General features: G+C 37.4%; 1 protein-coding gene across 1 annotated transcript; it reads left to right on the top strand.

The window, feature by feature from the left end:
• The first annotated feature begins 158 nt into the window (after positions 1 to 158).
• LOC107706948 (cadherin-12-like) lies at positions 159 to 22,787 on the top strand. The gene is made up of 8 exons (XM_016510798.1): positions 159 to 300; positions 820 to 1,007; positions 7,686 to 7,939; positions 12,190 to 12,326; positions 12,706 to 12,827; positions 15,765 to 15,879; positions 19,856 to 20,107; positions 22,123 to 22,787. The coding sequence occupies exons 1-8, from the start codon at positions 159 to 161 to the stop codon at positions 22,614 to 22,616; spliced, it is 1,704 nt and encodes a 567-aa protein (XP_016366284.1). The 3' UTR covers positions 22,617 to 22,787.
• Positions 22,788 to 26,971: the final 4,184 nt, after the last annotated feature.

Here is a 26,971-nt window from a genome sequence, read left to right as displayed (position 1 = left end):
TATATTTATTAGTATTACATTTATTTTTTTTTGCATTATTTACTTATCTGATATTAAATCTCTATCAGTTTATGGTAAAATGTATACAGTATGTTCTCACATGCTCTCTATTTCTCTCTCTCTCTGCATCAGGGATCATAAGAGTTGCCTTACCCAACATGGATAGGGAGGTTAAAGAAATGTACCAGGTGGTCATACAGGCTAAGGACATGGGTGGCCAGCTTGGGGGCTTAGCTGGGACCACAACCATCAATATCACTCTCCGTGATGTCAACGACAACCCACCACGGTTTTCTAAAAGTATGTTAAAAAGCAGCTGTTTCTAGACATGAAGGAATCATTATAGAGTGCAATAAAGCTTACACTATTCTGCCAGCATTTCTATATCAGCAGCAGTTTATCCCTGGGGTTTATCTTAATGTGAATTGAATCGGGTTTCATATTTGCTTTGCTCTTTGGAAAACTTAAACATGAGTCCATTATTTGAATTGTTTAATTCGCTTAATGGCTGGCACTGATAACAAAGAGGGGCTATCTTCAAAACAGGGACTGAACAGTAATGCATGACCTGAGAAGAACTTCAGATTTACAATTGGCCATGATTAAGTCCTCAAGGGCTCTTGCCAAACACAAACAACTGAATATGGTTGAATTTACAAATGTGATTAGCATTCTAGCATTTTCCTCCAGAGCTGCTGAAGTGATTAGTGGATGATTATTGTTAACTACCTCTCAGAGTAATTTCTAAATGTAGAGTCTTACAACTAATACTGAGGGGAGAGTTTGATCACTGATAAAGGTGTTTGTGAATCTCGACAGGTATCTTTCACCTGCGTGTTCTTGAATCTTCACCTGTGGGCTCGTCGGTGGGGAGGGTCAAAGCTCATGATCTGGACTCTGGGAAGAATGCTGAAGTGGAATATAGTATCATTCCTGGTGACGGGGGCTCCATGTTTGATATTTACAGCAATAAGAACACTCATGAGGGAACAGTCATACTGAAAAAGGTAGAATATGGCTTCTTGTAGTCATTTTTAGTCTCAAAAAGAAAAAAAAAGAGATTAGACTGTGTTTTTATAATTACAGTAATGTTCAGAAGTTTGGGGTCAGTAACATTCTTTATATTTTTGAAAAATGTCTCTTATGCTTACCAAGACTACATTTATTTGATGAAAGATACAGTAAAAACAGTAATATTATGAAATATTATTACAATAGGGGAAGTTGTGGCCTAATGGTTAGAGAGTCGGACTCATAACCCAAAGGTTGTGGGTTCGAGTCTCATACCGGCAGGGATTGTAGGTGGGGGGAGTGAATGTACAGCGCTCTCTCCCACCTTCAATACCACGACTGAGGTGCCCTTGAGCAAGGCACCGAACCCCCAACTGCTCCCCGGGCGCCGCAGCATAAATGGCTGCCCACTGCTCCGGGTGTGTGTTCACGGTGTGTGTGTGTTCACTGCTGTGTGTGTGCACTTTGGATGGGTAAATGCAGAGCACTAATTCCGAGTATGGGTCACCATACTTGGCCACATGTCACTTCACTTCACTTTAATATATTTTAAAATGCAATTTATTCCTGTGATTGCAAAGCTTCAGCAACCATTTATCCAGTCGTCAGTGTCACATGATGCTTCATAAATCATTCTAGTATGCGTATTTGTTGCTCAAGAGACATGTATTAATATTATCAATGATGAAAACAGCTGCTTTTTTTTTTAAACCATGATCCACTTTTTTTTCAGGATTCTTTGATGAATAGAAATATAAAAAATCAGCCTTTATTAGAAATAACAATCTTTTGTAACATTATAAATGTCTTTACTTTCACTTTTTATCAATTTTAATGTGTCTTTGCTAAATAATATTATTAATTTCCTTTATAAAATCTTACTATCCCCAAACCTTTGAACAGTAGTGTACATGTATTTATTATTTACATTTTATAGTTTTAATATTTATTTTGTTTTTACGTGTAGCAATACATAGACATTTTGCATTAAAGGGATGGTCGTTCCAAACCTGATTTCATTTCCTCTGTTGTTTTGATGCATCATATTTAAATACAGTATATAAGAACATGAATGAGAGGAGAAGACTATTACACTGTAAATAATTTTTACCTACTTCAATTAAAAAAAACGTAAAAAATTAAACCAAGTTCAGTCTCTATAACTTAAAAAGTTAAAATTGGTTATGACCATTGTTTTGTTTTGATCTCTCCCCTGCACTTCCGCGTTCGGCACTTCTGAGCGGCACAGGCACAACGCCGCCATCTTACGTCATCCTCCCGGAGCTGCTACCGTGTACAACAGAGAGCGCAAGCTAGATTAAATTATTAAGATTTAAATTATTAGATTATTGCGTTTTAAAAATGGTTATTTTTCTTACAAAAATGCATTGAAGAAAGTCATATACACCTAGGATGACTTGAGGGTGAGTAATTTATGGGCTAATTTTCCTTTTTGGCTGAACTAACCCTTTAATTATCTAAAATAAAGTAATTTTAAAAAACATTTCGCCATGACCTCCGGGCGGATGACGTATGAGTTCAGCGTTGCGCATGCGCCGGTGAGTCTGGTGAAAACCAACGTTTGTTTACAGAAGCAAAGGAAGCAAAGTCTCCTTACTTTAGCAAAGGAAAATCAGTCTCCTCTTGGTTTACATCGAAATCCTCTGACATTCTTCTTTACAAATCCTCCTTTTGTAACGCAGACGTTTTCCTCTTTTGTTTTTTTATCCGCCATCTCTATCTTTCTGTCGCTCCGCTCAGCTAATGTCCGTCCCATGCACTGAAAGCTCTCTGCTCCACATCATGAGTAGACACGCCCCTTATTGCTGATTGGCTACAAGTTTGTTTTGCTATTCGGCCCGAATCAGTTTTCTAAAGTGTTTTTGAAAAATCACATACCCTGCCTTTAATGATAGTATAATTTTAATTTAAAGTTCTTTAAGCAAAAGTGAGTGAATATAGCACAGTTCCATATGTAGCTTATGCAATATTGTACATGAAACAGGAGCTCCTTTACTGCACAGTAAGTAAATTATTTGACAGTATTTGGATGTTTATTTAGGCAATATTTATTTGCTAGCTAAGGTTGGATGACATCAGATGCAAATCACAATGCCATTTGCATCTCTTTTTCAAACACACGTGAATCCAAGGATGATAGCAATAACCCCTCTTGCTCTTTCATTCAGAGGCTCGTGTGTGTTTGCTCCGAGGTGAGTCATATATTATTATTGGATGGCCATCCATAGCATCCCGAATGAATAATGCATAAAGCCATAAAAGCGCGAATGCTTGACCCACAAAATGCAATGCCTGCTCTTGGACTTATCAATTCATTATGTGCTTTGTGGATGTCCTTAGAACATTGTTTTCCCATTCCTGTTTTGCCAACATGTGAAAAAAGAAATGTATTGCGGGTGCTGACCTCTCAGGGGATTTCAAAATTGTTTGAGTTCCCCCAAGATAGAGCCCAATAGTTTTATATTTAGTGGACATGAATAACTGAGTGCACCCATGGCAATCAGAACATCTATCTTTTGATGTGATGTGACAAGTAGAAATCCTCTCAGATGCCCTGTTACGTGGCCAATCACAGACTTGCTGGCTGTGCTATAATTGCTTAGCTGAAACAAATGCCTTTGTAAAGGCGTGCGGATGAGGCTGGTGTGCTCTTATCCTTCAGGGAGTAGAGCGGTTACTCCTTCATTACTCAAAGCTAGTGTAGTCTGTGGACAGTCCACTGCTGCTATTCATCTCTCTCTCGAGCAGATGGAGAGATGCATATGAAGAATATGAAAGCAATAGGGGGCTATGCTTTGTTTCATGGCACATTCCACAAATATGGTACACTTTGGTGTCATTACTTTTTGCCATTTAAAAAGCACTAGCACTAGAAATAGAATGTTAGATAAACTATTATGTAACATAGGTCACAGTTTAGTTTGGGGACCTGTTCTTACTATTAACTTTCTCGGGTCCGTTGGGGTTTCAGGAAGCAGATGTGATGGGAGTCATGTGTTAGTCACGTCTGGCTCCCGTGGTCACAGGCCTGAGGGCACTCGTTAATTTACTTCCTGTGTCTACACTGGTTTCTATTCATTGGATCACGAGGCATCACGCGGTATTTTCAGTCCTCATACAAAAGATCTCTGTGGCATCTCTTGATTAGATTAATCCAGAGCCTCATGATGAGTTGATTCAGTGGCATATCACAGTCCTGTTCATCAAATCCCTACAGATGGTTAGGTATGGAGTAGCATTAAGGGATGTAAAATATAGTCAAGAATAAGGCATTAATATGTGCTTTATAAATACAAATAAACCACCAATATGCTAGTGATATGCATGCTAATAAGAAACTAGTTAATGGTGAGAATTTGACCTTAAAATAAAGTGTGATGTTTCTCTTAGTTGTGCTGGTGAATAAAAACTTCCACTGAAGGATATGATTGCAAAGACTGCAAACATATATATTTGTTTTCCATAGAAAATGAAAATGTCATGTGGACCAAATTAGTCAAAAAAAAAAAAAGTGTAAAGCATCAACATGATTCAGTACAATTGAATGCAGTTTTAGGAACTAAAAATGAAAACAGGACCAAAACACACTGGTATGGAGGATTAAAATGATTAACATTATGTCAGCATATGCTATATACGTATACTAATAAGCAACTAGTTATTAGTGAGAATTGGACCCTAAACTAAAGTGTTACCAATATAGGCCTAAATCTAACTTTCAATGAAAAGGTACAAAAGGAAATTTAAGTTTGTCAGCAACTTCAAACCAGTATAGAATGTCCTTACGGAGTTAAATTTGGATCAATGTGCAGTCCTTTAACACTTTTTTTTATTATAAGTTGTAATTAATGTTAATATTAGACATACTACATCTACTATGTGTGTGTGTTTGTGTATTCATATTTCTGTGAATAATTTTTTCATTGAATATGTAACAAATAATTTATAAATAATTGTCATTTTTGGTATTGGTCATACTGGCCTTCATTCATAGTACTTAGTAAGAAATGGCATTACATACTTTAATGTTTGACTAATCATAATTAATCACATTAATCTGTGCAATTAATTTTGTATTTTTTTTTTTATTAATCAACAGCCCTCAAATATATAAATTGCAAACTCTTTTTTCGTCAACAGTAGATCATAAAAGGTACAGTGAAAATATTTTCCTGTCCTTCATTCCCTCTTTTATTTTCCACTTTTTTATTCCCCAAGCTGAGGCTGCACAGGACAAAGTGACATAGTCCTTACATTGCAAAATGGGTGTGCCATATCTGGTGACCCAAAAAATGTCTGGAAATGGATATGAGGGATCCTCACCGTGGGGCATGGAGGAGGGTCAATGACAATGCCCCCTCTTTCCTCTGTCCTCAATAACAGACTTCCCTCTCCCTTTATTTCTCTTTGACGAGCTGTTCCATCATGCCCCTGCTCTGCTATGCAGGGACTTTTCTGAAACACTGAGGCTGAACATTTGGGGTCTCGTGGCTTTATGGGCTCAGTGCTGCTTTGAGCATAAAGAGGATCTACTAAGGTAATGGGTTGAAAGGATAATTGTCTCTATATTAACAACATGATTGAAAGGTGGACTTTGGTCTTCCAACATAAGGGATTATATTAATCCTTCCTCATTGAAAACATTTTGCACGTACCGTAGAATGAACAGTATTGAAAAATTTGGTACATGCATATGAGATGAAGAATCCGGTCATATCAGTAGCTTAATAAAAGTTGTTTTATTGTACATAAAGAGGGTTCCCTTTGCCTTAATGTACTTAACAACTTCAAAATGCCTTTATATTTATTTGAGGAAACAATAATTCAAAGTTAGAACAGATTTCGAATACTTCACAATTTACAGTGTAGAAGTGCAATTAAGAATTAATGAATAAATGTCAATTAGTAGGGTAATTAATTCAAGTTTTGGTATGTGCACTGTATTGAATAACAAAACAACTATATGGACTAACATCTGATTAGAATTCTCTTTTGAGTGGAGAGAATCCAAAATAGAGAAACGGGCCTTTGTGTTAATTCTCAGAGGAACAGCCTCAGAAGACTCTGAAACGACTAGATAAACAGTGCCATCTAAAGGTGTCCAGTGTGACTGTTATAGAAGCACAGAAGGACACAAAGAACAGAAACAGGACATGTTTAGACATGTAAAATTAATGCTTTTATAATGTAGACCAGATTGAAACGTCATAGTGATGGTATTCTCTCTCTAAGGTCAGAATTTGTGAGCTAAATTTTAATGCTACATGTTTTACATGTCCAAAAGTTGCAATACAGGGGCCCACTGTGTGTTTCTGATTGGCCAGCTGGCTCTCTGTCCTGTCATGTCTGAGGTTGTTATTCTTTCAGCATGGTCAGCACTATGGTTAGCTCAGCCTGCAGACAGCGAGGCAGACACGCATCTCAACGCTAGCTTGAAATGACAGACATAATTTTTGTTTGCTGTCACCAGTGAAAAGACCTCCTGCAGAACAGCAGTGTGGTGTATACATAAAGCTGATGCTTTTTAAGTAGTACTAAGCTCTTTGTAAAAATCTTAGTAAGTTGTCTTTGTAATCTTTTTTTTTTATGAAAGTGTCTCTTTCAACATTGTTGAGGACTTATATTCCCTAAGTTGTTCTGGAAGACTTATGTCTATTGTTTTTGGCTTGCAACAAACTGGGACAAATTGTTCTTTTTACACTCGGTTAAAGTCATTAACCAACCCCAGTGCAGTAAATGGTTTTCTTTTCTGATCAACACACTGGATTCTGGAATTATTTGTGTGAGGCATGCTGAAAATGAATAATTCATTGTCTTTAATATGTTGATAAAGATGCTGAAGATTTATCAAAAACATGTTCTTCAAGAATAGCTTCTGTTGCAAATATGAATACTGTCATGACCAAAACAAGTCCTTTTTAAGTCTTTTTAACTTAAGCTTTTTTTTTTTTATCATAGTCATTTCTGCGTTATTTAACCCCCTTTTGTTGTAACCTAATTTTCTGAAGTTGATTAAGCAATGGTAAATAATATTTGAGACATAAATAGACAAATAAAATCAATTAATATAGATGTTAGCACATGAAGCACATTTCTAGGTTAACATTTTTAGTTCATTTTTACAAGCCACAATCATGCACAGGCAATCAGGCAACTATTAGTGGAAAAACTAAACAGCAGGACATGATTTATCATTTGTGTTCTGCAGTCGCTCTTATTATCTGAGAAATAACAAATTTTCTTGCTCCATACTGTCATGCTTTGTTTGTCATTCCTTTCCTAAGACATTTATTATAAATTATAAAAAGTATCTCTCTCTCTCTCACACACACACACACACACACACACACACACACACACACACACACACACACTTCCTCTATTCTCCCTCCTGTGATTCCAGAGTTGAGTGAGCGGCAGCCTTTCCTTTCCGTTCCCCTCGTGTCTGATCTCTGCACGAGCCCTCTGTTATGGAAAGCATTTTTACTTAGATCATGGGTTTTATGAAAGTTGGTGGTGTTTTGTTATTCTTTGACAGTATGCAGCCACAAACAATTTGATATCACTTCCTCTCTGCTGCCACAAATGACAATAAAACAGAGATAATTCCTAAAGGGTTTAAGACTGATGATGTCTCATTATTCATTTTACAGCGTCTGGACTACGAGACCAGAAAAGCCTACACCTTTAAAGTAGAAGCTTCAAATGCAGTTCTTGATCATCGATTCCTACATTTGGGACCTTTTAAGGACACTGCCACAGTGAAAGTGAATGTTCTGGATGTGGAGGAACCTCCTGTCTTCAGCCGGCTGTCTTATAACATGGAGACATATGAGGACACACCAGTGGGCATCATCGTCGGAGCCGTCACAGCTGAGGACCTAGATGTAGGCAACAGTCCTGTTAGGTATGTGAGAACCCCCCCACACACACACACACAGATGTAGGTCAAATCAAAGCACACACACTTTTCCTCACCTTCAAATACATGTATATATACACAGCGTCCTGTGGGAACTCCTTTCAAAACCACTCTACATGAACAAGTCCAAGTATACTAGACAACATGAAACAATAACAAACCTGTAGTCCCTTGGGTTCAGTCCATTTGGCAATCTTGTTTTGAGCAGAGTGTGCACTGCTTTGATTCAATCCACTCTGACAAACTTCTGGTGCAGTTTGCAAGCATGGAGCTTATTTAATGTGGCACATTTGCTTTTTTTAGGTCTTCATTTAAATGCCTGAAAGTGTTAGCTACAATGTTGATGTGCAAGTGCATTGTCTTTATGAAAGCATTTGTTTTGATATTAATATTTCATGGGGTACATAAATGGAGGAGGTAGTAATTTAGAAACTCTCAGCTCTTGTTAAATATTTCACATCTGTGGATCGTCTATTTGTTAAATTGAGTGTTGCATTTATAGGTTAATTTTAATTGAATTCAAATATTTTTTTCTCTTTCAGCTATGACTGGTAATTATTTTGTATTAGATGTATTGTTATATACAGATTTATCATGTCATTATTTATCGTTGCATACAAAGTACCTTTTGTGGGATGGACATTAAACAAAGTGGAAGGCACATTTTAGTGTTTGTATCACTGCGCTTGTCTGTACCATACGATTAATTTAACAATTGGATTAATTCAGGAACACCACAGCTGTGTTAGTTTCTCCGAGACATGGCAGATGTCTCATTGTCTGCATTGACTTCATTTGGAACTATATGGCAGAGCAAAAATACATAAAGTAACTGTCAGTATTGTCTGTAAAATTGAAGATACTCAATATTAACTTTTTGTTTACTATTGCATATATCACACTTTGTTTTACACATAGAATGCTGTATTGTTGTGCTTGTGACCTCACTAAATACATGCTTAAATCATAGAGTGATGTAAATATAGTTTTGTAAGTAAATAGGCGTTTTTTTTGTTTGTTTTTTTTTGGTGGGGTTATTTTTCTCTCTTGGACAGTGCGATCAAAATTTTATATAGCTTCTGGATCATTCATCACTCTACAAACAGGGTTTCAGAAGTAAAAATCCCATTAATTTTCTTCATACGTGAACACATTTTTAATGATAACTTTTAAAAGACTGTGAGTTAAAAGGCTGCATTTTTTTACTTATTATTTTTAATTACTGTTTAACAGCTAAATGCTGGTGAAAAGCTACATTATACCCATGATTCTTCAAAAAAAGAAAAAAAAACTATATATACAGTATATATATACTGTATATATACTGTATATATATATATATATATATATGCTTAGCCCATCTCCAGTCAGATTTTCTTTATTTCAATTTCTAACGTATAAAACTTTACCAGAAGATGGAATATTTGATAAGGGGTGATTTGACAGCAGTTTCAGTTCAGTAACACTTACTAGAAGAATCCAGTTGAAACTCTCACTGAGGTTTTGCTTGAATAGCAGAAAAGCAGGCAGAGAGACACCTGAGACAGAAAGGATGGGGCAGGAATGTAACCCTGATAAAGGTCTGGTGCTACAGGGAAAGTGCAGACTTCCTCTTTCTTTACAGATCCACTAGGCAGCTTATATTAAAGAAACGGGGGTCTCTGCAGGTCATGTCACGATACTGCTGCTATGTTGGAGCGAGGAGACGGGGGATAATTTCACAAGGAACTGCCTTTATTTTACCATCTCACTCACTCACTCACACACTCACACACTCACACAGGTTTGTTTTTGTGAAAAGTGGGGACATCCCATAGGCGTAATGGTTTTTCTACTGTACAGACCGTATATTCTATTGCCCTACACCAACCCTACCCCTAAACCTACCCCTCACAGGAAACGTTGTGCTATTTCAGATTTTCAATACACTCCATTCTGTGTGATTTATATGCGTTTTGAAAAGTGGGGACATGGGGTAATGTCCTGAAAAGTCACCTTCTCCTTGTAATACCTATGTCATACCCTTGTCATTATACAAATGTATGTCCTAATTTGTCACAAAAACGTGCACACACACACACACACACACAGACAGCAGGGGGAATAGACGTATAAGACAGCACGCAGGACTCAGGAAACACAGGGCTTAAATACACATGGAAGGTAATCTGGGAAAACTGAAACCAATGGAGTAATAAATAAAAAACCATGGAAACTAATGAGGGAACACCTGGAAACAATGAACATAATCAGACACGGGAGAAACTGGATAATGGAGCATGTGAGGGGAGGAAAACACAAGACACAGGACTGACAGGTCACAGCAGTGGGCTGAAAAGTAGCAGACTAGTTCAAAGTGACCAAGAGTGCTCATACACATACAGACAGGAAGCAGAATGTGTATAAATATTATTCTACAATATCAAGCATCTATTGACCGATTTTATGTATTTAATCAAATGTATATGATTAGAGTTATTTTAATAATATTATTTAGATATATAATAATTGATATAGTATTAATACAAAAACTAGCAAAAAAAAAAGTGATCACATTCAGTTTTAGCTTGTGTAGTTGCACAGTAATTATAATGGAAATGTGCTTTTATTTTATTTTTTGACAAACTTTCCTCGTCTGACATCATAAATTTCCATTGTGCCAGTGGATATGGAGTAATTTAGCTAGACTTTGTGACATGTATTGATGGAAATTAGTTTACTTTAATATTCATTTATTTCAGGGCTCTACTGTAGATGGCAGTCAAAACTAAATTCAGAAAGTTTGTAAAAGAAATTAAACCAATTAAACCTACATTAGCTGTATGTAAGTCAATGCAAATCCAACAGAAATTTGTTTTCATTATCATCTAGACTTTCAGTGTTTCTGAACAAATATTTTAAGCAAACAACAGTTTCAGTCAGTACTCTGCAGTTGGCCACTGAAGTCTCTCCCTTGAAGCAGGAGGATGTGATTTTGATGTTTTTATGTTTATATATTTATTAATTATTATTATTATTTTTTTTTTAACCTTTGAAGACTGACAAGCAATACAGTGCAACAGTTGCCCATCCACTTTTTCAGTGACCTTGGTTCCAGAAATGTGTTTTCTATTATTATTATTATTATTATTATTATTATTATTAACTTTTAAAAAGTCTTCATTAAAGTGTTGTAAGCCATGAACAAAACCAAATAATAGTAATAGAAATTCAATAATAATCACAGCTAATAATAATCACAACATTACAAACTTTGATTTGAAGCAAGAACAAATTTAAAAATCAAACAAAAATAAAAAGGCTTTAATGAGGGAAGGTGAAATAATGCAGGTTGATGGCTTCAGCAAAAGCATATACCATCTAACAACCTCATAGTTGAGAAGTTTTTCTTCCAGGAACCCAACCATTGCACTCTGTATCCCCATGCACAATTAAAGTGAGAATTAAAGAAATAAGAAATAGTTCTGTTTTTTTGTTTTGTTTTGTTTTTTCTCTCTCCAGTCAGGAATTCAGTCAGAAGTAGAACAAGACCAAACGGAGCTGAACTACATTCAAGTCTCAAACACTGAATCCTTTGGGCTAGATCAGTCATGAATTAGACTCAAAACTGACTCACTCACTGGTAGCCATCTACTGGCATAGCCTACAGGAGGGGTCATTAAATCAGAGAAGGAGCCTGAATGAGTCATTTGTTCTGAAAATATATACAAACAATTTAAATCTTTAGGAATTATCAAAGACCCCACTATTAGCTTTCACCTTTCAGCTTGCCACTTATTGAATGCCCCCACAAAAGATACTTAAAGAGATAGTCTACACAAAATGAATTTACTCACCCTAATGTCGTTTCAAACCTGCATGACTTTCTTTTATTTGTGAAAAACAAAATAAGATATTTTGAGAAATGACTCAGTGTATTTTTCCACACATTGGAAGTCAATGGACACCAAAACTGTTTGGCTGTTAAAATCTTATTTTGTACAAGTAAATAATGACATAATTTTCATTTTTGTGTGAACTACTGGATCTTTTTAAAAGATGTTCATTAAACTCTGAAAAATGTAGGTATTTCTGTAACTGGCATTGCAATTAATTATTAACCAAACATTTTATGTATGAGTTCTAATTTTAATCTTCACCAGAGACCTAATGAAATTCCTTGAACTGTAAATGATACATTCAATGTGGTTGATCCATTTATTTGTTGTTGTTGTCTTTGATGAATTGGTTTGTAGATATTCAGTTGAGTGGAGAAAGGACTCTGAAAACCACTTTGACATTGACCCTGTTGAAGGAACTCTGTCTGTCAGTGAAGCCCTGGACAGAGAGAGAAATACAGAACACAACGTCACTGTTGTAGCAACAAAAGTTAGTAAGTATGATGGATTGTGTTTTACCCAGATGCACAGATACAATATGACCAGCCTAGATAACCAAGCAAGTTTACATCCATAATATAACTGTAGATTGAAATGGGGATAAACGTTTATACCAGTCGCTTGAACACATTTCTAAAGATTGCATCCCCATCTAGTGGACAAGAATGAAAATACAGCAGTGCATCACTCATACTGGCTAAAAAAAGAAAAGAAAAAAAATCATCAATAAAATCCAGTTAAAATAAGAGATTTGTCAAGAGACCAAATAAATAAGTAAATTATTTTGCATCAAGCTGATTTCCTAATGAAAAGCCACAACAACAAAGTTTTCACTGATCTGATTCACTGACAATATTTTGTTTGATCTTTCAGACAACCCCCTGCTGTCCAGCAAAGTTACTGTCACAATCAAGGTGCTGGATGTCAATGAGTTTCCTCCAGAACTTGCCTTTGTATATGAGACGTTTGTTTGTGAAAAAGCAAAAGTAGGACAGGTAAGTGTGTGTGTGTGTGTGTGTGTGTGCATATGTGTGAATAACTACCTGTGCTTCAATTTGAGTTTTTGGGCCTGTTGTTGGGTGTTGCAGTGAATTAATGTGAGAGAACTGTGCCTTGATCTTCTCCTTTCATGCTGAAAGAGAGCTACTCCCAGTACAACGCTGCCTATCAGTGTCTCCATATTCAGTCTTTCATACCAGAGAGTGTAGTTCCCTTTAGGGGCATCATGCACTCATGATTTTTGAGGGGGCACGATAGCACTGTATAACTGATATAGGTTTGTGTTTTATTTTATTTTTTTCCTTTTTATTCGAAATATTTCCAAACGTGTTACCTATATCAGGAAATATCTCAATTCTCAAATATGTGTAAGTAAATGCGTTTTGCACCTTTATAGATTATGTTATTTAATCAATAAATGGTGATGGGAAAAGTAGACTAGTGTAATCTATTAACTACACATAAAAAAATCTGTATCTGGCTCAACGCCAGCCAGCGAACACAGATTTGAATTCGGCGGCTGGTGATATGACGCACTGAACGTTCTAATCACACCGGTGTAATTATATCAAATATAAAAAAATATTATTCGGCTATTTTTTGTCTTTTGGAAGCTGCATTCAAAATTCACTTGGCTCGGAAATCTGAGGGGGCACATGAATGGGCATGAAGCCTCTGGTTCCCTTGCTTATATGTAGAAATGTACTAAATAAATGACACAACAAAGACTTTTCAGAATTTACTAAAGACAGTCAGCTGATCAGCACAAACCCTTGAAGACGAATATATGCAATTTTAATGGGGGAGCAATACTTAATCAAGTTACATGCAGTTACACAGTACTAAGAAAAATTCCTGACAAAGTATTTAAAGGGGTCATATGATGTTGCTAAAAAGAACATTATTTTGTGTATTCGGTGTAATGAAATGTGTTTATGCGGTTTAAGGTTCAAAAAACACATTATTTTCCACATACTGTACATTATTGTTTCTCCTCTATGCCCTGCCTTTCTGAAACGCGTTGATTTTTACAAAGCTCATCGGTCTGAAAAGCGAGGTGTGCTCTGATTGGCCAGCTATCCAGTGCATTGTGATTGGCCGAATACCTCAAGTGTGTGACGGAAATGTTACGCCCCTTACCATATTGTGATGCCCTGTCTGGCCGGAGCGACGAGACAAAACCAGAAAAATCCATTATAAACGAGGCATTTGTTGCATCCAGTGGGGACATAATTACGGATTATAATGACTTTTACTGTCTTTTTACACATTGCGTTGCATCGTTGCATGTCTGCATTTGTGATCGGAGAAATGACAAACAACAAGTGCTAAATAGCCTTTTTGCACAGCCAGCTTTGTACTCTTCTAGGTTCAAAAAACTGTCGTCCATAAAATGCGTTGCACTAATTCGAACATCTGGGTTGTGCTGTTCTGTTGTAACTAAATCTTAACCAATGATTCCTAATTGCATCTACTTCCGGAAGGCCAAATAAAGTGCTTTTGCTTTCGCACTGAAACACACACCGTCTCCCTGACATGGCTTTATCAACACTACTGCTGTTCCTGAAACCACGCTTTCTTTCTTTGCGTGCACATTTGGGCGGTGTTATGCAAATCTTCCCACATTGTGACGTAGGTATGTGGGGGCGTGTTAGAACGAGCTGTTTTAGGTAGGCGTGGTTGACTCTTAACTTTTATAAAGAATATCTCTTTGGATTTGAGACTTTAGTCTTTGCAACTTTACAGATCTTCTTTATGCACCAAGAGCTTGTAACACTCCAAAGAGAAAGGAAAAATTGAAATCGCATCATATGACCCCTTTAAGCAAATGGTTTAAATGTATTTAAATACGCTTAATTTAGCTAAGTATACAAATAAATCAATCAATGCTAGCACAAATGTAGTTGCTTTGGCATTTAACAAACTGTATCGTTTAAAACTTATGAATTTTGATTTGTAGGTTTTAGAAGTGTATCGTTTTTATTCATTTCTAATTTGCGCATCTATTCTGAATATGTATAGTATTTAAATATTACTCATTTCAAGTTAATGGAAATCTCTCAATACAAATGAAATGTGTAAATCTTAAAGCTGGATTATTTAAATTTATTCATAATCATTTTATTAGTATTTACTAAAAGTCTGACAGTAATAAATATTCATGATAAATATTAATACAAATACAAAAAAGTAATTTAAATCTTACAAACTTCAAAAGAAAAAAAAAATATATATATATATTTTTGGAGGCTGTAATTTTTACTTTTTCATGAATGATCTATTATTGACATTTAATGACTGACAAGAAAAAAATATTCATGATTAATATTAATACAAACAAATGTGTAAAAATTGTGTGGGTATGTTTTCAAGTTTAAAACTTTTTCCCAATTAAATATGCAGAGACAGCTGCCTTTGAAATGTAAATGCTAACCAGCAAGACACAACAACATTGGCTCAGCTGTTTGTCCAACCAATGAAAGATTGGTTAAAGTGTTGAACCTGTTTGAAACCAATCATTACATTTGCAGTTCTTGGTGGTTCTAGTGCATGGGAAGTAACATTTATTTGCCCACATTTATAGTAAGAAAGTATAAGTATAATATAATATGAAAATATGCTAAGGGGATGGAGTACTAGATATTTTTCTCTGTCATGATAAATCCTGTCATTCTCTCAGAATGCTTAACTTTGTCATCAGAAGTCTATGGAGTTGACAGTGCACCAGTTGTAAGTTCCACCCCATGTGGTTGAGTCATAAAGGCAGTCAGCAACCTCAAATGATCCCTTTGAGGTTTGATGAGTCAAGCATGTCAGCTCTGTCAATCAAACAGTCTATTGTTGTCTTTTCAACACTATAAGTGCTTTTACGAAATATGCAAGCTCTTTCTGTGGTGTTTTATTCAGTTGGCTGTTCTGTATCTGTTCTCTAGGTGATTCAGATCATCAGCGCTACAGACAGAGACATTCCTGCTGTAGAGCACCGATTCTACTTCAAATCTCCTTCACAGACCAGGAACAGAAACTTCACAATCAGGGACTATGGAAGTAAGTTGGAAAGATATATATATATATCTATATATAAATTATATAAGTCATTACATAACTAATCGCTTAAAGGTATAATTCACCCAAACATGAAATTGTGTTTAGTGGTCGTTTTCCAAAAGTATTTTCCCTTTTTTTTTTTTTTCCTTAGGGATGTCAAAATATTATTATGTAAAGAATTCTAAGCTATAAACCAATCACACCATTTCTGTTTAAGTAAAAAAAGTATGAAATATGCATTATTACACACAAAACACGTTCAAAAGTTTGGGGTAATTTTTTAAAAATAAATTATTACTTTTATTCAGCCAAAGATGCATTAAATTGAACAAAAGTGACAGTAAAGACATTTATAATTTTATAAAAGATTAATATTTTACATAAATGCTGTTCTTTTGAAATGTCTGTTCATCAAATAATCTTAAAAACAATGTATCATGGTTTCCACAAAAATGTTAAGCAGCACAAGCATTGATAAGAAATTTGATTTATTAAGTGATCAAAAATATTTTTTTACACTAAGCTGAATTGCAAATGAAATGCTGCTACAACTACAAAGTTGTCTGTAGATTTAAATGTATTCATCATTTAGTTCCACAAAGATGTTCCAAACCTGTGTGACTTTTTTTTCTTCTGCTGAACCCAAAAAAAAGATAATTTAAAGAAGGTTTCAAATCTTTTAGTTAATGTAATGAAAGAAATTGGGTTCCAAAACAACTCTGGTCCACACTGACTTTGTATTATTTTATTTTATTTTATTTTGCATTCATTCATTCTCAAAATAATTTTTTTTTTTCTTCATTTTGGGTGATTTATCCCTTTAAGGAAATATATTGAGATTATTTTCAACTGAATGTCTATAGACTCATTTTCAAGTCAATAGACCTATAGGCTTATATTCAGAAACATGTTTACAGTAAATTTGCTTAAATATAAAATCACCTGTAATGTTATTTTAATTAAAGGTGCAATATGTTTATTTATCAGCTGTTGCTATGATGTTGTACTAGAAGAGATTTTTAGGCCATGTTACTCAAAGAACATATGTAGTATATATATTGTATATAAAAGTATCTACCGGGAGAACAAACTCTAAGCTACCCAAACTAGTGCTGTGACGCATCCCAGAGCAGCACATTGTTGCGTGATCCATTCAGACGCCTACAGCCTCGCTGCCTGCTCCCAAGCTCCGTCCCCAGTGTTCTCAGCACATGAATATCATCAACTGTGATTCACAGAGACAGGGTCACTCAGGGCTACACAGCCAAAAAGGCAGGTGTGCTTTAATGGCTCCTACCTTGTCAAGAGAAATCCCCCAGTTGCCCAGGCGTAACAAACCCCTCATGACGGGGTCAGTTGACCTTCCAGGCGAGGACAAGCACATCTCAGCGTGTTGACTCAGTGCTATGAGCGCCAAGTAAAACCCTCACCATCAGACCAGCAAGCACCTACCCTGCTGTATTTTCATGCTTGATTTAAAACTATTTTCTATTTCCTCTGGGTCATAAGAAACACTTGGCTAGACACTTGAATCAAAGAGGATGGGCTAAACTGACTTAAATGCTTAAAATTTGTGTGTGTGTATATATATATATATATATATATATATGTGTGTGTGTGTGTGTGTGTATAACTGAATTATGGCAGAATTAAACATGCACTCAGTAATTGTTTCCTCGTTTTAAAATATCCGTAGCCTAATAAAATATGTTTTTTTTTTACATGGAGCAGGACGCTGCATGGGTGCCACCCTGTTTGATAACCCACTTGGTAACAAATCATGCCGACTTTTACTTGCTGACTGCAAATAGAATCTAACAGGAGAGTTTTCCGGAATAAATTTTCCCGTTATTTTTTTTTTCCTTAGGGATTTCAAAATATTATTCTATAAATAATTCTAAGCCATAAACAAAATCAATCAGCTTCAAGATGTAGCACACTATTACCATTGATTTCAAGTAAAAAAATATACATTACCATTCAAAAGTTTTGGGGTATTTTTTATTTTATTTTTATTTTATTTTTTTAAGAAATTATTACTAATTATAGCATAGGATGCATTAAATTGATGAAAAGTGCCAGTAAAGACAAAATGTTTCTATTTCAAATAAATGTTGTTCTTTTGAACTTTCTGTTCATCAAAGAATCCTGAAAAAAATAGTATCTTGTTTTCCACGAAAATATTAGGCAGCACAACTATTTTCAACATTGATAATACTAAGAAATGTTTCTTAAGTAGCTAATCAGCATATTAGAACAAATTCTGAAGTATCATGTGACTGAAGACTGGAGAAATGACTGCTAAAAATTCAGCTTTGCCATTACAGGAAAAAAAAAAAAAAGAAACATTCAAATATAAAAAAAGTTATTTAAAATTTTAATATTTCACAATATTAATGTTTGGCAGTATTTTTGGTCAAATAAATGCAGCCTTGGATATTCTAAAATACCTTTAAAAAAACTAATTTTACTGACCCCACTGACTGACAATCAGATTGCTTTATTGCATGGAGAGGGCAGTCATTGCTGAGATCTCTTTTATCCTGATTTGTTTGCCATGATTCTCTGATTTGTGGATATTTTTATTCAGCATAATGGTTAGTATAGTTTGTTATCTGGAACTTACATGTATGTATATATACATATAAATAAATACACACACACACACACACACACACATAGATGCCTCATTAGCAGTTTTTATGGACCGCTATATGTAAGCCTTCTGTCATACTGGAACGGTCAAAGACTCAAGAGCAAGTTGACTGTGCATCTGCAACTTGGAAAAGTCATTGATTGTGAGTGATGACACGTTGACTGTTCCAAGATGGCGGATGCAATGAAGTGTCTGGAATGGTTGAATGTGGCATCTATGTATATATGCTCCAACACCTGAAATGGGTGTGTTAGACAAAGGAGACATTAAAGGATTAGTTCACTTCCAGAATAAAAATTTCCTGATAATTTACTCACCCCCATGTCATCCAAGATGTTCATGTATTTCTTTCTTCAGTCGCAAAGAAATTAAATGACCTTTACAAAATAATTTTAAAAAAATGATGTTGGACGATTTTGAAGATGGAAGAGAAAATGAGATAAGGTTTTTCGCCCTACCCTATCTTTTTGAACCGGAGTACTCAAACGAAGTAACCGTGCCGCCGCGCGTGACCTTTCCAACGTGATTACGTCATGCGTGAATTTGTGGACGTGCATCGCAGAGCTAGTGCAAGACGTGCATTTGTGGTTAAAAAGTATATACTTATTTATTTTTTTTAGAAAATGACAGATCATTTTGCTGGATAAGACCCTTATTCCTCGGCTGGGATCGTGTAGAGCCCTTTGAAATCGCAGTCCGGGGGCACCTAGTTCGGACCAAAGGGGCATTTTAGTGTCAGCGATTAAAGGGACAGGAGCTCGACTCCCCCCACCCCCTGCATGCCACTGCTTGCAGAACACACTGGGAATGTTTGAGCCTAAAACTTTATCTACAATGCCACACTACCACCTAAGCAATATATTAAATCTGTAGTTAACACGGCAAATGATAGTTGGAAGAAATATACCTATTGAGATTAAAACAGCCTGAAGAGTTGTGCATCCTAGTTTTGTTTGGACTCCAGCTGTGTCAGAGGCTCTTCTCAAAAAGGTACATCATGCTTTTCCCAGGAGTACCTCATGTTAGCTTGTTATCCCCTTAACCAGAACCACTTTTTTTCTGTACTTATTTCCACTTCAAAGGGATCCATTTTTCTTCTTAATTCTGGAATCAGGCCAGTCTCTGTACTGCATAAGTGGCTCGTGAATTCATAATATTCTGCCATGGAGCAATGTTGGAATGGCAGGTTATGATCCCTGAGAGCATGACTGTCATTATCACTGATTATATCCAGATTTGCATGCATTAAGTACAATTATTTATGGCCTACACTAAATCTGCATTATAGACAGTTTGATGGTCTCATGGGTTCGATTTCAGACAACACAGCTGGAGTGGTGACCAGGAGAGGGGGGTTTCAGAGACTGGAGCAGAGCATGTACCTGGTGACGGTCGTTGTGGAGGACGGCGGGTACCCAATCCGAAGCAGCACGGGGACGGTGTCGGTGCGGGTGTGTACCTGCGACACAGACGGCTCCCTCCTTTCCTGCAATGCGGAAGCCGTCTTCTTTCCCATGGGACTCAGCACTGGAGCTCTAATGGCCATAATGCTGTGCATTGTCATTCTGCTGGGTGAGTTAGACATGTTTGTGTCCAAAAGAACACTGGAAAGACAAAGAAATATGCATTTGATTAATTTAATGTGATAAATAGAGAAGATACAAGAAAACTTAGGGGTTATGTTTGTGTAGTCATGTTTGTGTATGTCATTTTTATTTATCATTTGATTTGGACTAGGCTCTGATAGCAGGACACTAACAGTACCGACAATTGTGCAAACCAAAACAAAAGTAAATAACATAAGTATTTATGGGTATTTCTTTAACTTTTGGGACTTTTACGTCCCAGAGGTTTATTTTTACTAAAACTAACAGATTATTTCACAAAGAACTTTACAAATGCCTTTATACAGAATTTACATTACTGTTCAAATTGCATTACTGTTTTCAACAGCCATTAATCCAGTCTTCAGTGTCATGTGATCCTTCAGAAATCATTCTAATATGCTGATTTGATTCTCAAAAATATATATATTTTTGTTATTATCAATGTTGAAAACAGTTGTTATGCTTAATATTTTTGTGATAACAGTAGCATGTGATGCATTTTTAGGATTCTTTGATAAATTTTAAACTTTCTGAAGAACAGCATTTATTTGACTTAGAAGTCCATTGAAACATTATAAATGTTTTAACTGAAACTTGATCAATTTAATGCATTTTTACATTACTGACCCCAAACTTGAAGATTAGTGTAGATTTTATAGGTTACTCTTGTCCCAGACTTTCAATATTACAATTTTAAAATCATACAAATATTATCCAAATATGAATTACATGTTTAGATAATGTAAATAAAAAGTGAAAATTATAAACCATTTTTATAATCATTGTGTGAAAATTATTTATTTTACCTGGAGAAGAATCATGGCACCTATACAAATATTTCTATTGTACTTTAATTAAGCTATAATTTTGTCATTATGCAAAACATGAAAATGATTTTAATTGTGTATATTTAGGATACATTGAATGCTACATATGAAATTAGCCATAGAAAAATAAAAGTATTTGTAAACCCTTTTGGGGAAATAATGACATTTTCATCACAGAAGAAAATTACCTTTTTTTTTTTTCTGTGATGCATGTAAATGTACTCCTGGACATTGTTAGTAGACAAATGAAATAAAGTAGTAAGGGTATGAAAAGATATGCAAAATGTTTATAAAAGCCAAAGTGCCCATAGTAACAGAAACACCCATATAATATAAAGTATACATAAAGTATAGAATGTGGAATCATCTTTATAATAAGAACAATTTAAAAAAAACAAGCTTCTGTATGCCAAAAAAAAAAGAGCGAGAGAGTAATGGGACAAGAGTACTGAGGAACTCCTGAGGTAGAATTGCAATAAAAGCTCTCTATTGCAATAAGTACTAGGTAAGTGAATTCTGTAGCAGACAGTGACAGTGCAGTGAAGTGATGTGCTCTGACTTGATATTTTCATTTGCCAGCATTGCAGAAAAGACAGATTCCTTTATACGGCAACCACTTGGGGGAGCTGATGCAGAAACAATGATTTGAATGTGATAATACATATTATATTCTAAAAGACTAGAAAATAACAAAATGAGAAAACCTTCCCCTAATAAAACATGCAGGTTGATTAAGCCAAATGTCCCCCTCTGCTTCTTCAGAAAGCTTCTAATCTGTAATTCTCGCAGCAGCGCCTGTGCCTCCCTGTCTTTTTCTTTCTCGCATCTTTCTTTGAGTGGAGTGGGGCAAGCGAGCGCTGTCTGCCTCTGAGGAGGGAACTACCTCTACCTCCCCTCCTCTCACACAACCGAGGCAGTTCGATGGTGACAGACAGCATGTCAAAACTGCATTATGGCTACCCTCGGGCTGCCATTCTCTTTAGTCCCGTTTTGAAAACCCACATCAGAACAAAAAATAAATCAGCTAATGGCTCCGGAACATGTGACAACCCCTTTTTTTCACTAGTTTGTTGTCACTTAAAGGTCCTGTACTGTATGTATGTCAACGTGTATTACACCACAAAACAAATTATGCGCCTCTGGTGTTTTGTAGTGATGGTGGTGCTCTATATGGGCCTGAGAAAACACAAGAAGAAGGACACTCTGATGTCGTCTAAAGAGGACATCCGGGACAATGTGATCCACTATGACGATGAGGGAGGTGGGGAAGAGGACACCCAGGCCTTTGACATAGGTACGTTACGCAACCCCAAAGGCATCAAAGAGACGGCACAGCTGCAAAAAATAAGATCAGTGGATGAGCCCGATCGGGCTAGTGCGTGTATGTCCAACGAGGACAGCGAGGACATCCAAGCCTACATCCATCACTGTCTTCTGGAGAACTCAACACCTCCATATGACTCTCTGGTCATGTATGCATATGAGGGAGAGGGATCGGTGGCCGAGTCTCTCAGTTCCATTGAGTCCTGGGTGCTTGAACCCAAGGAGGATTACAGAAATCTCTGTGACTGGGGTCCTCGTTTCAAAACACTGGCTGGAATATTTAAAGAGCATGAATGTAAGGACATGGAAAAGACAGAACATTAAGCACATGCTGAGGTGCTAAATGACAGACTGGACTAAGAGCATTTTCAGGCGCTCTGTGAAAAAACACAAAGTTTATTTATTTCAGGCATGGCACTTAAAGGAATAGTTCAATCTAAAATGAACATTGTCATGTTGTTCCAAACCTGTATGACTTACGTTCTTCTGTGTAAAGGTCCGGTGTAATTAGTGAAATTTTGCTGAAATTTCATGTCAAAAAAAGGTCCATTGTCTGTTTGTCATTATTGTAGAAATATATGAAGCATAGTTCAAACAGAAGTCACTTTCAAACCAAACAGCTTTCTACTGGTTAACGTGAAAATCTGCATTGTGAAATCTGTGTGGTGAAAGCTTTTGCCCTTACGTGATCTCATGGATTTTTATTGAAATGACTAGATTTTGTCTGTGAAAATTTGCTGAACAATGATAAATATGACTGCACCTTAACACAATAGAAGACAGTGTTTTTTGTCCATACAGTCTATACAATGAAAGTCAGTGGGGATGAAATACAGTTTTGGACCCTTTTGACTTTGATATGGACAAAGAGGTTGAAACTTCACTGAACAACAGTAAAAGTCAACACACCTTAACAAAATACAAGACATTTTAAAAATGTCTAAGAGTTTTTTTGTCTATATACACTAGTCTACACAATAAAAGTCAAAGGGGATGACATATTGTTTTGGACCCCACTGACTTTGATTAAATGGCAAAAACAGTTGAAAAGTCATTGACAACACAGTAAATGTGACCACACCTTAACACAAAAGTGAGTGTTTTTGTCTATACAATGAAAGTGATTGGCAGAATCCAGAAGAAAGTCAATCATACAAGTTTGGAATGTTTTAGAGTGCATAAATGTTGACAGAATTTTCATTTTGGGGTGAACTGTTTCTTTAAATTAAGTTGCCGTCTGTGGCTAGGGAAAGACACTGATAAGGCTGGCTATGTGCCTTTCCTATACCTCATGCATATTTTACACTCTACTGTTCACTATTTAGAAAGAAACTTGGAACTGTAATTTTTCCAACTGCATTTTAACATCTGTTTTATATACTTCTACAAGACAATGAACCAAAAAAAACTCTTTGATATAAAAAGTGCCTCATGAACTGCTTTATTTGTCTTTCAACTGTTGACATTGTTATTTGCAATGATCCAAGCAAGAGAAGTCTATAACCTTGGTGCAAAAGGACCAAGATGAGGAAAAAATAGGATAAAAATCACATCCAAGAAATTGTTGCCCTGCTAGCAATCCTTCCAAACATATTTACCAGCACTTAGCAGGAATTCTGCCAGGCCAGTGCCCGGAATGTCACAGTCGGTACTTTTTTCACTGATGCCCCATGAAAACATCTGTTTGGATCGCCCTCACTGACTTCCTCAGACTGTGCTGCTTGCTTCCATGGTGATCGAACCCCTCCAATCCTACTTACTGTCCTCCGGGTCTCTGCCACTAGTTTGATAGCCACAGGCTCTTTGCGCCTGTTGTCTTCCTGTCTAAGTGTTATGGTGTCGCTCTGACATCACCGTACAGCGATTCATCAGAGCTGTGGCTTTGCACTAGGGCAGCCGATTCCAGTGATTCTGTATTGGCCAGCCAAGTCATTACAATGTTCATTTTGACCCATGTTTTCTATCAATCTCCCTGAGAGTGGAGCTAATGAGACCTCTTTGTCAGTTATCAAAAGAGAATTTAAAAGAATATCTTATCCATTATTGATTATATTGTATAAACTTATATTGTATAAACTATAACAAACTCAAATGGAGACTTTCGACATTAAAGTTGTTTGTGATAAATGCTCTTTGTTTTTTCCCTCCCTAGGTTCACATTTTATTATGAGTTAGGCCTATTACACACTGCAAGCCTAAAAAAAAAAAACTTTGCTACGTGTACTGCGTTAGACTAACCGGGACTTGTCACAACATTTACATATTGTTGCTATTTTGTTGGTTTAATTGCTTCTATTGCCCCCATTTGTAAGTCGCTTTGGATAAAAGCATCTGCTACATAATTAAATGTAAGCATATTTTATGCAATTTATGGATTTATATGAGTTTTATTTTATTTTTTTATTAATATAATAAACATTGGTTACACTTTATTTCGATAGTCCAGTGAGATGGCAGCCCTTTAAAATGGCCTCCGAAGCATACAAAGAACAACTCTGAGAGCCGAAATGGGCCAGAGCATTCAACATACACTCTTAGGGCCCGAACTGAGCAGAGTTGATTAGGACCCTGCTCACCTTCTGAATCGGGGAGCACTAGAAGGGTGATGACTTGTGCTCTGAATGGAGTGGAGAGCACTTTTGGCACATAGCCGTGCCTTGGCTTGAGGACGACTCTACAGTCGTTAGGCCCAAACTCAAGACATGAAGCATTGACTTACAGTGTTTGCAGGTCACCCACTCACCAGTCAGAAAAGACTGACCATTTAAGGGCATAGAGACGTCTTGTAGACGGAGCTCTAGCCTCTAAAATGATATTAGTTACACTTGTGGGGAGCTGCAAAGACTCCCTTCGAGGGGTCAAACATGAAGACTCCACAGCTCTGGCTGGGGATGCCAAATCATGCCCCTCGCTTGCGAGAAGAAGTCCTTCATCTATGGTATCGGCCAGGGGGCTGCCGATAACAGATGAATCAACTCGGGGAACCACGTCTGATTCCTCCAGAGTGGGGCCACCAGGAGGGCTGAACATCTGACTTCCCTGACCCATCTGATGACCTGAGAAAGCAGGGCAACTGGGGGAAAGGCCTACAGGTGAGCGCTGGGCCAGGGCATCTCTCTGCTTCAAAAAATATATTTGGCAATGAAAGTTGTCTTCTGAGGCGAAAAGGACCACCTCTGCCCTTCCGAAGACAGACCAGATCGTTTGAACCATTTGAGGATGTAGTCTCCACTCTCCTGGAGCTTTATATTGCCCGTGGACAGCATGTCTGCTCCCTGGTTCAGTCTGCCCGGCACATAAACTGCTCTCATCAAGAGGAGTTTGCCCTGTGCCCATAAAAGGAGGTGTTGAGCCAACCTGTAGAGGGAACGTGACCTGAGACCACCTTGGTGATTTATAAAGGCTACCACCGTAATGTGGTCACGACAGATGCCTCCAACTTGGGTTGGGGAGCTCTGTAAGAGGGCAGACCAGTGTTCGGCTCCTAGTCAAACCTGGAGCAATGCTTACACATCAACTGCCTCGAGATGATGGCAGTTTTTCTAGCCCTAAAAACCTTCCTGTCGGCCTTAAAGGGGCACCACGTCCCGGTCCATTCAGAAAACCTTCCTTCTTTAGGTCAGTCCCAATGGGACACCTGATTGAAACAGGTGAGGAGATTTCCAAGAGGTCACAGCTCTGATACAGCGGTGGGTTACCCTGAGATGAAAATGTCCCAGGCGCCAAGCGTGGGATGAGACATGGGCTTTGAGCCAATACTGGAAGGGCAGCATGTGAAGCAGGCCCAGAGGAATCACAGAGAAATCAGACGACACAAGGCCGAGCATCCTCTGGAAAGCCCTGAGGGCATGTGAAGTCCCCAGTCTGAATGACACCACTAGCCACTGAACTATCAGGGAGTGTTCCGGCGTAATCCATGCCCGCATCTGGGCATAATTGATAATTGTCCCCAGAAAAACTACCCGCTGGCTGGGAGACAAAGAGTTCTTGGCTGCCGCTCCAGGTGGCTGAGCAGCAGTGGCCAGTGAGCGATGAGTTCCCATTCTGATCTGGCTAAAACCAGCCAATTGTTGAGGTAATGCAAGATGCAGATTCCCATATGTCTCAGAGGGGAGAGAGCTGTGTCCATGCACTTCCCTGATCTCGGTTAGATTCAGTCAAAGGTGGCACTCCAGCACCACCAAGTTGGTCATGGCTTTGTCGATCGTCTGCGCAGTGGCCTTAGTAGCATGCAGAGCAAAGTCAGTTGCTCTGCGCTCGTCCATGATGTGGAGAAGCTTGGCCTGGAACACTTGGAGCACTGCCATTATGTGAAGCGCTGAGCCAGCCTGGCCAGCCGCTGAATAAGCCCTGTTAACTAGGGCTGAGGTAGTCCTGCAGGAATTTAATGGATGCGCTGGATGGGCTTTTAACCCCAGGGCCGATGGAGGGCACAGATGAGCTTTGATCGCTTCTTCCAGAGGGGGGAGCTTGCTATAATCTCATTCTTCAGCGCCGTCAACAATGGTGAGAGCAGCAGAAGTGGAGGGATTACCACGCGACAATTAGGGGGCGCGCCATGTCCTGGTGAGTTCCTCGTGAACTGCCGGAAGGTACGGGGCAGTCCGCTCGCAGGAGGATTATTGACGGTGCCCTTTCAGGAACCACTCGTCAAGGAGGCCGTAGGCAGGCTCTTCCGG

The sequence above is a fragment of the Sinocyclocheilus rhinocerous genome, unplaced genomic scaffold (genome assembly GCF_001515625.1).
Source record: "Sinocyclocheilus rhinocerous isolate Xijiao unplaced genomic scaffold, SAMN03320098_v1.1 scaffold4461, whole genome shotgun sequence".
Classification (NCBI taxonomy): domain Eukaryota; kingdom Metazoa; phylum Chordata; class Actinopteri; order Cypriniformes; family Cyprinidae; genus Sinocyclocheilus; species Sinocyclocheilus rhinocerous.
This window is presented reverse-complemented; position numbering and strand designations above follow the sequence as displayed.

Coding starts and splice junctions, on each gene's coding strand:
- LOC107706948 (XM_016510798.1), top strand. CDS start 159: ATGGATAGGGAGGTTAAAGAAATGTACCAGGTGGTCATACAGGCTAAG. Junction 1,008..7,685: donor GAACAGTCATACTGAAAAAG/GTAGAATATGGC, acceptor TTCATTTTACAG/CGTCTGGACTACGAGACCAG. Junction 12,327..12,705: donor TGTTGTAGCAACAAAAGTTA/GTAAGTATGATG, acceptor TTGATCTTTCAG/ACAACCCCCTGCTGTCCAGC.